The sequence below is a fragment of the Borostomias antarcticus genome, assembly GCF_949987555.1.
Source record: "Borostomias antarcticus genome assembly, chromosome: 11".
NCBI lineage: Eukaryota > Metazoa > Chordata > Actinopteri > Stomiiformes > Stomiidae > Borostomias > Borostomias antarcticus.
The window spans coordinates 4885126-4895148 of record NC_140244.1 but is presented as its reverse complement, the minus strand read 5'-3'; the positions used below and the strand labels follow the sequence as shown (position 1 = coordinate 4895148).

The window sequence follows — 10023 nt, the reverse complement described above, 5'->3', positions numbered from 1 at the left end:
CCATCGCTCGCGCTTTTCATTGAAGGAGCCGCTTTCACTCATCCGCACCCCTCCCCCCCGCGCTGCCCTCCACCAACTCCTGTGTGTTGCGAGTTAAAATACAGAAAACACGTAAGCATTGACGAGTGCAGGCGGAGACTGTTCGAGCAGCATCACGGATTTCACCGAGCATCAGTCGGAGCATCCTCTGCATCACATAGAAAAACCCCAAACAATTTAGATACATTTCGAAACTAGGATCTAATTCTACCGAATCGACTGTTTAGAACCCGTCTTTGAACTGAATTCTCATCAAGGTGACAGATTCTGCCATTTCCAGTCAATTGCAAGGCTCGATCTTTTACTAGGACAAGATGTTGGATCCATCGTCCAGCGAGGAGGAATCAGATGGGATAGTGGAGGAGGAAAGCAAGGAGGTGATGGCACCCCAGTCCGGGTCCCGCATCTCCCCCAGCCGGACCAGCGAGAGCTCGGGCGGTCTAGCCCCCAGCAGCAGCCGCAGCAGCGCCCGGCCGACCAGCCCGAGCCCGTCGGCCGCCAGCGAGCAGGAGAAGCAGGAGGTGGAGAATTTGCAGAGAGAGGAAGAGGAGCGAAAGAAGAAGCTGCAGCTTTACGTCTTTGTCATGCGGTGCATCGCTTATCCGTTCAACGCGAAACAGCCCACCGATATGGCACGGCGACAACAGAAGGTAAGGCCAACCGTGGAACGACATAAATCACCACATGCCTAAAGAAATGCTTCCCTTTACCCATCGATGAGACGCTCTCGTTGATGCCCTACATATCCCAAGAACTCCTACCCAACACGTCAGAGTGAATACACACAGACCCTTCGAAAACACGGTGGGAGATCAATCGGCTAGGAAATATAAGCTAGAAAGCAAAGCAGATAGTAATGGAATCAGTCATGCATACACGGGGCATCAACGGTGCTATAAGCTCCGGATGCTGAGGGGACCGCGCGTGGCACTGCAGAGCTATGCAGTCCGAAGTCGGCCGAACAGTCAACAGTATGCTTTTACAGTCATAAATCAGCCATAACCCACAGCGTGGCAGCGTGATTAGGGCATGGGACACCTCATATACTTCTAATCCCAGACGAGTCGATTAACATTCAAAAACAAGCTAGTGCCATTGGCGTTTTAGACTCCCGTTGCAGTCACGTGACTCGCTCGCGTCAAGGGGACGGATCCGTGTGCGCTGCTCCACTTAGCGGAGGCATGCAATCCTAGCCCATTTGCGCAATCACTTGCCCCGTCGATTCCCTTTTCCCAAGGTGACTTTTATAGATGAAAATGTCCGAAAAAAAATTCTGGTGCTGCGTATGCTGTTCTAGGCTACAATCTACACACCACAACTCTATGATTCTTCATTTAGATAATTTGATGGGCTTAGTCTTCTTTTTCTATCACATTAGCTGATAGGCTACACATCATTTTGATATTACAGTATTGCGTTAATAAGGCTCAAAGCTTCAAGAAAAGAAAGATTTCTCCGACTTCTTTGCAGGCCCATACGACGCAATTCTCGAAAATACCGTATTGTTCGGTTGTCAAAGCCTGTACAGTATGTGGGCTATACTGTGGGCTACGAACTGCTGCAACAGCCGATACCTTTCAGCTACTATAAAGAAACCTCGTGCATTGGGCTATGGTCTGTAGTAGGCAGGCCTAAATAATCGTGGATCAGGAAAATTGCACCCAGCATGTTCTGTGGAACCGCTGTCGTTGGCTGCCTTTCTGAATGAGTGTCAACATCATTCTGTATTCTGTATGTTTTCCATTTTCACAGAATGTCCAGTGCTATTATGGCTTTCTCAAGGACCTATTAGCCTCTCTGTACCGATCCGCAGGTCTGAAAGGCCATTATGTAAATGTTAGGCTGGTCAAGTCATTCTAATGATCATGGCATTTGGATTGTTATTATTAATGATTAATGCTTGATGTGACTTTTGCTTCATAATGCTTGATGTGACTTTTGCTTCACAATTTAGGCTCATCTTCTGCGTATGCAAATGCATTCAAATGCAATATTGCTAATAATTTAGACATTTTAGACATTGTCTCTAACACTATGAATTATAAATCACACACATCATATCTTGGATATTTGAAGGTATATTAGAGTATAGACCTCCAAATGCATATAGAACACTTACATATAATTATTTATTTTTACCCGTCACTGGTAATATAGTAATTATGGATAATCAATGTCAATTTTGTCATCAATACTGTTTGCTGTGTGTCGAGTTAATGTTATTTCAGCTCTGCCTTTTTGCTTGAATAGTGTGAACCATTTGAACTCATTAAATAAGGGTAAAGGCGTTCAGTCTTTTAATGGGGATTTTCTGCTGACTATTACTGTTGTCCAAGAAAGGGATCAGGTGAGACCAGTAGATAAGTGAGAGCAGTATAGAGAGACCAGTAGATAAGAGAGACCAGTAGATAGAGAGACCAGATAATTAACACCAGTAGATAAGTGAGACCAGTAGATAAGAGAGACCATTATATAGACACCAGTAGATACTAGATAGAGAGAGACCAGTAGATAGAGAGACCAGCAGATACGTGAGACCATTAAGAGACCAGTAGATAAGAGAGACCAGCAGATAAGTGAGACCAGTAAGAGACCAGTAGATAAGAGAGACCAGTAGATACGTGAGATCAGTAGATAACTGAGACCAGCGAGAGACTAGTAGATAAGAGAGAGAGGTAGACAAGAGAGACCAGTAGATAAGTGATACCAGTAGATAAGATTGACCAGTAGATAGAGAGACCATATGATAAGAGAGACCAATAGATAAGTGAGACCAGTAGATGAGAGAGACCGGCAGATAAGAGAGACAAGTAGATGAGAGAGACCAGTATAAGGGAGACCAGAAGATACAAGAGACCAGTAGATAGAGAGATCAATAGACAAGAGACACCAGTAGATAAGAGAGACCAGTAGATAGAGAAACCGGTAGATGGAGAGATCGGTAGATACAAAGACCAGTAGATAAGAGAGACCAGTAAATAGAAAGACCAGTAGATAAGAGAATATAAAGGTTGCTGAATATAAAGGTTGACTACAGTAATTTATGTTGATATATAGGCTATAAAAGCCTTCTTGTGTTGGGTGATGTGCCCTGAGATAGGAACACACTAAGAAAAAGAAACTCACGTTTCATTACTCAGGAACAAGAACACTTATGATTGATCACATTTTTTTAAATTTGATTTTATTTGACTGTATTGCAGAACTTGACCCTTCCTTATGTTGGTGTTCCCTTCTGTTGCAACCCCATAAGAGTATTCTGATATCTGACTCTAGCAAGTCATCCTAAATATTGCCTGCAGAATTAAATAAACAGTATAGACTTAATGATTTCTCATAGATTTGTCACAGGAATATGATGAAAGCATCGTCTGTAATGAAAACACTTGGAAATGCTCTGTGTGTCTCTTGGATGAGACTGAAACATAATCTGTTATTAGGAGGTCTGGCACAAACATCTGAGGAACATAAACCAGTGTTAAGCCTGCGACACACTTGCTGTTTAGTGGTAGCGACGCGCGCGTTTTGCGACGCGTTAATTTCGGCGTACCCGCGACAGTCACCCGCGACGGCGCTCCAAATAGAACGCGGGAAACGCATACGGTACCCATACCGCGGCCTTTAGAGTTGGGCTGCTGCTCCCTCAATGCTGCGACCCTTTCAAGGCAACTACAATACAACAATCACAGCCTTGTCACCTCCTGAAGGCCTGACGGCCTCCAGCTGAGAGATGAGAGGACTGGGCACTGTGCAGCGCACTGCTGATGGCAGTGACTCGATGCGAACGTGCATTTTGGATTGCGTTGCTATAATTCACAAATGTATTTCATGTTTATTCTGCGGTATGACATGGTTTATCAAAGTGACATTCCAACGCCCCCGCGTGGCATGGTCTCTGGTATCAAGAGTGTGCTCGTTCATTAATGATTTATGCGCACGGCAAACTTGGATCAGAGTGTGCAGCGTGAGAGGACACGGAACAAGATGCTTACTCGCCTAGGTGGGGACGTACTCAAATCAGCCCATCTCCAGGATGGGGTGGGGTGAGTTGAGCCCCTTATTCCTACCCCCCTATCCCCAGCACCCCACTCCTGCCCCTCTGCTGCCCCAAACCGCACCCCTCTGCTGCTGGGTAACAGCATGGCGGCAGCTGCTGCGCTGGCCTGATGGTTTCACTGAATCAGACCTGAGATGCAAACCAGCAAGAGCTGGTTGAGTTTTGCAGTCCTGGCATGAGTCTGCTGATGTTCAGTTCTCCCGTTTAGTGTTCAGGTCAGGTCTCGTAACGCCGGCGAACGACGTGACAAACTGTGTCTCGTTTTGAAACCCAGAACCATCCGTGCGTTTGTGCGTGGTACGAGGGTGCAGCGGTCGAAAGAAGAAGTGAGGGATGGCTGTGATTGGTCCAGTCCTTTCACACCTGTGGTTTATGAGGAACGAGATGCACAAGAACAACAGCTGACAACAACGACTGAACAGCCCAGCAAACATGCAACGTCAGGGAGATGTTCAGATCATGTCTTAATAACGTCCGTCGGTCCAGAACCCCATTTGTACGTCTGCTGGACCCCTCAATATTCAAACGTCTGGCTTGGACCCCTCTAAGACGTCTGTGGACGTGCAGAACGGGTTCAATATCTGAACGTCTAAAAAGACGTCCATTCTGGCTCCTAATTGGATGTCTTTGGACGTCCGAAAAAGACATCTAAAATACGTCTTTTAGACGTGTCTTTACTCAGTGGGAGAGAAGATTCAGAGACCGCATGGGATGGGAGGTAGAGAAGAGAGGATTGTAATAGTCAAGTCATCTGTTCGAGGGAGCCGCCTGGGTCCTGTGGATCAATATTGACACTGGAGAGAAAGACCACGAAGAGGACGAGAGACCATAGACAAACAGAAGCAAACGAATAATAGCTGGAGTAACATACTTTGATATGTTTATGTGAGTAAGAAAGGTTACTTCACTGTAAATTAAGTTATACATCTATAATACTGCTCATCATCATTACGTGTTTACTACAAAATCAACAGGAAGTAGGTAAGAAGGAGGAAATAGATACTAGGGTGAGGTGTTGATTGTTTCACTGTGAGAGGATGGGTCGTTTTTAGTAGTAATACTGGATGCAGTTTGAGATGCTTCCCTTTATACTGTACCTATCGTTTGAAAATATATTTTTAGGATGTAAAAATAACTCACGCATTTCATAAAATTATGTGTTGGCTGTGCGCATACACCTTCAGTGGCTTTTATTCTTTTTATATTTTTGTTACTCGTCCTCCAGAGTGAACCATATGGCCTTTTCTATTGCCTCCCTCTCCCTCATCTGAACTGGATTTCCACTGATTGACACTTCCTACTAATCATTCATGTATCAGATCCTGACTCACTTCAGATTGCGATGTCTGAACTATCCGTCACTATAGGCCCAATATGTAATAGTAAATATTCTAAAATGGACAGTTTTTCCATCAGTGGTGGATAAGAAGTGTGTATACTGTGTGTCTGTGGATAAAGGACTCAGAGTAGAGCAAAGTGAAGTAGGGTAAGTTAAAGAGCACCTAACCTGCTACCCTCGACTATACTAGGCTACTGCTTTCTAGGGTGGGCTATACACTACCCTTTACTACACTAGACTACTGCTTTCTAGGGTGGCTATACACTACCCTCGACTACACTAGGCTACTGCTTTCTAGGGTGGCTATACACTACCCTTTACTACACTAGACTACTGCTTTCTAGGGTGGCTATACACTACCCTCGACTACACTAGACTACTGCTTTCTAGGGTGGCTATACACTACCCTTTACTACACTAGGCTACTGCTTTCTAGGGTGGCTATACACTACCCTTTACTACACTAGGTTACTGCTTTCTAGGGTAGGCTCAGTGACCTAAAGATGTAGGCTAACCACAATAAATGTGAGAGGATGATAACCTATAATAGATAGGCTACATGTAAACTATCATGTAGGCCTAGTCTATTCTAAGTGCTCTCGTAGTCGTGGGTGTTATAGCGTAGGCAGGCTACATTACTCACTATCACTGTGCCATTCTGAAGTATTGCTGTGTTCTTAATGTAAAATACAGTCACTTTTTGTAAGAAGTTGCTCCTCTTGTGGTATTCTGGTCTTTGCTGAGTGGTAGAAACTGTAGGCATATAGCCTACACTGGTTTTGTCAAGAGTGCAGAATCCAACTAGGCTAACTGATAATAAGCTGCACTGAGTGAGAAGGTGCATTCATGCAAAGGGCAGTCTGATTCCAGACGACCAGAAGATGGGATAACCCCCCCCCCCTCCCCCACCCCCCCGCGATAAAAATGAATGATCAGAGAGGGGGAAATCAAAAGCAGAGACATGGAAATCCCCTCCATCCCCCCCAGGCAAATCGCACGCCGCCCCTGGTATCCAAAACTGATACGGGTAGAGAGAGCCGGCGCCATCCTGTGGGAACGGAGATCAATACTGGGCCTGAGCAGAGATAACAGAGGGGGTGAAGATCAGTGTGGACCGTGGTCCTCAGAAGCATGGGGAGGACAGACGAGAGGTGCGCTGGGCTTACTGGATTTGTACTCTATAAACAAAGACCAGTGGATGAGATTAACGGAGGACAGCGCAGCACGGTGGAGATCAGTGTGCGCTAGTCTGCGCGTCCATAATGTGTGTGTTTAAGAGTGTGGTGGGAATAGACTGCGAGATTTTTAGGGAAGAATAGCTTAAGAATAGCGTAATTACAGTAGAAAACCCAAAGAGGGACAGATCGGCAGCGACAATATGCTGTTAGCCTCGTGAGACCACATCGTTTCACTCCGCACAGTCTGGCGAAGAGATCCGTTTGTGCCCGATCAGAAAAGGATCGGCCAATCAGCGCTCTTTGAGGAAATGCTAGCAGCTACGCCCGGCGTGGTGTAAGTGTGACGACAGCGAGAAGCAACTGTTGCTGTTATAATAATGGTAAATAGATGCTGTTATAGCATCAGCTATGCAGTATCTGAACCCCCCTGAGTGTTTCTTAATTGAAAGGCTGCACAGCGAAGATATTTTCGCTCCTCTCCCACCTGGCTTCGGTAAGAATTTGATTTACCCGTGATAGACGGTGATAGACAGACGGTTCATCAAATCACCTGCAAATACATTTTTTAAAACGCCTGCCCTTTTTCAAACAGTTTCCTGTGAAGCTTTCCCAGATGGTTGTGTGAAACAAACCATCTGGCGCGTTCAGAGAGAATAGGGAAACCTAACCCTGGTTATAGAGAAACCTAACTTGATGTGAGACAGACTGGCTGAGATGGAGAATGGAAGTGCTATGAAGGCCAAACTACAGGGTGTTCATAGTTGTACAACCGCATACCTGGAGTGGATTGGCCCGATTTATGAAGTACAGATGAAAGTCACTGCCATATGGGCCATCCTAGGAATCCTGTTCAGAGACTAGGGGGATCCATGTAGGGAAACGCAACCATGAGGTAAACTTTGACAGTGATAATGTACTGGTTGTACGGGTACTGTAGCTTAACGGTGATTGTGATCCGCCATATTAAAGGAGATCTCTGGAACAGTTGGACAGTGCTTATGCAGAATGTATTCCAGCACAGTACAGCTACTATGAACACCATGTCACCTACTGTTCTGTATGTTTTGATCTGAGGGCTGGGTTTAAAAAATCGATTAATCGATTCTGAATCAAATGATTCAGAATCGATTCATGAGTCCCAAAATCGAACTTTTATTTAAGGAATAAATGAAGGAATTAATAGGTTATTAATTCATTCAATGATTCATTCATTCATTTTTGGAAATCAGTATCGATACCTAGCCGTAGTATTGATGTGTTGCATAACTTGGCAGTCATGTAATTACAGCAAAAAAAAAAAGGTTTTAGTAACACTAACCGAATCGATATTGAATCGAATTGAATCGTGATAATCGATTCTGAACCATCAGGGTTTGTCCTTGTCAGGTACAGTGGACGCGGAGGAGAACAGTGAACGCGCATTAAAAATCCACATGAACGTATAAACTTCGTGGACGCGCCCGGGTCAACAATTCACGTGGTTAAAACATGAGAAAAGCACAACCGCGCATGCCTGTGATGCCAGAAAACACAACTGCGCATGTCAAAAGGGGTCGGTGGCCCCGTTCAAAAAGCGTCACTCTCAAGAACGAGGCGTCAACGTAGTCGCCGCATCCAGTTCTATTAATACATCAATGGGTCACTGTCACATCTCATAACCATACTACCGGACGCATGTCACTGATGGGGAGCATCTAATGACCATGCAGCTGGTCAATGATTAATGGCGATTGATTAATTGATTGATAAGGACTAAAGCCCGATGTAAAGGACATAGGCCAAATGAATACGCCCCCTTACATAATCAATACAACCCCTCCAGAAGAGTGTTATCAACGTTAATGTGGGTACTAAGCCCTTGCACTTCCTCTTTATGCGAACAGCGAGATTGTATAAAAGGCCAGGGGCTCGCATGGTTGCTTGCACTCAGGCCAGAAGCTTTCAAAAAGGCAACATTATACAGCAGAGAGTGATACAGAACACAGCTCGAGCACAGTGCTGTTTGAATACACCGAACAAAGGAGAGATTATAGGGTCGATTTGCTAAAGGGAATGGTTAGATCGCCTGTATGACTACGCTATAATTGAAAATGCCGTGTAGTCGCTCAGAATGTGACAGCGCGTCGTTCAGGATGTGTTTTCACATGCAGCTGATTGATTTCGGCTTTGATTTCTTCTGAGAATCCTTGTGTGCTTTTGGTGTGTGTGAGATGTGTGTGTGTGGGCTTCAGTCTGTATGTACAGTATCTGTGGGTTTTACAAGCAGTACCGTACTGTATGTGTCTCAGGGTTTCAATCTATACAGTATGTGTTTCTGGTTTTCAGTCTCGATATATATGTATATAGATATATATAATATATATAGCATCTGTTTGTGTGTCATCTCTGAGCCCAGTAAACCTATAACTCCTCTATTAGCTCAAAACAGACAGCCCCAATTAAAGCAGATTAATGGCGACTGCCCACTGTTCTCGTTCACCTTTACAATAGAGACCTTTAGATAGTGACCCAGCTCCCAGTGAGGTGTGAAGCATGCACAACGCACAACACACAACACACAAGGGACCTCGGACATTACAGGCCTCAAAGAGACCTGGCTGATTTGATTTGACCGGGAAGGTCGTTAACAATACAGCAGGACCAGATCTTGACCGCCTGGACAGTCCTGGCAACCCTCTTCCTCGGGCTGGCTGACCTCATTGTCTTGCCAGAGGGAGAGGGTTGCCAGGACTGTCCCACAAACACCATATCATATTATGTGGTGTTTGAATTCGTTTATTTAGCGCTGAATTGCATTTTCTATGAAAACGGTTAAGGGATTATAACACCAGAATCAGAGATGTGATCTAAAATACGGGGTATAGCGACAGCGACGTGGAGGTTTCCGGGTCCGGGCGTTTTGTGCAGGGACTGTGTAGGACGACTCCCAGAGAAGGAGAGGGATTCTGGGTAAGGAGAGCTGGGAGACAAAGAGAACATGAGCCAGAGAGCAGGAGAATTGATTCCTCTATGAACAGTGATCCCAGTGGAGATGGAGGAACAGGAGAATGAGATCACCGTTATCACCAAGAGCCCTCAGCTGCACTCCTCCCTTCTCCCCCTCCTGCCTCCTCCCCCTCCTACCTCGCCCTACCTACCTACTCCCTATACCTAACCCTCCTCCCCTACCTACCTCCCCCTCCTACCTACTCCCTACCTACCTAACCCTCCTCCCCCTCCTACCTCGCCCTAACTACCCCCTCCTACTACCCCCCCTCCACCTGCCCCTCCTACCTCCCAATCCTCCCCTTCCTCACCGTCTCCCTCTTCCACCTCCCCCTCCTCCACCTGCCCCTCCTTCCTCCTCCCCCTCCTCTGATTCCAATCTCCGCCTCCTCCATCTCCCCTGATGTATTATGGGACAACAACAG

At 45.7% G+C, this 10023-nt stretch overlaps 1 protein-coding gene across 4 annotated transcripts in view; it reads left to right on the top strand.

The window, feature by feature from the left end:
* Positions 1–353: 353 nt before the first annotated feature.
* Positions 354–10023, top strand: part of cadpsb (Ca2+-dependent activator protein for secretion b) — a gene marked incomplete at both ends in the record, with an annotated part of 91404 nt that continues 81734 nt past the window's right edge. For all 4 annotated transcript variants that reach the window (XM_084445330.1, XM_084445329.1, XM_084445327.1 and 1 more), the window contains one exon: positions 354–689. In XM_084445330.1, the coding sequence (XP_084301456.1) occupies positions 354–689 (336 nt within the window). The remainder of the gene's footprint in view (positions 690–10023) is intronic.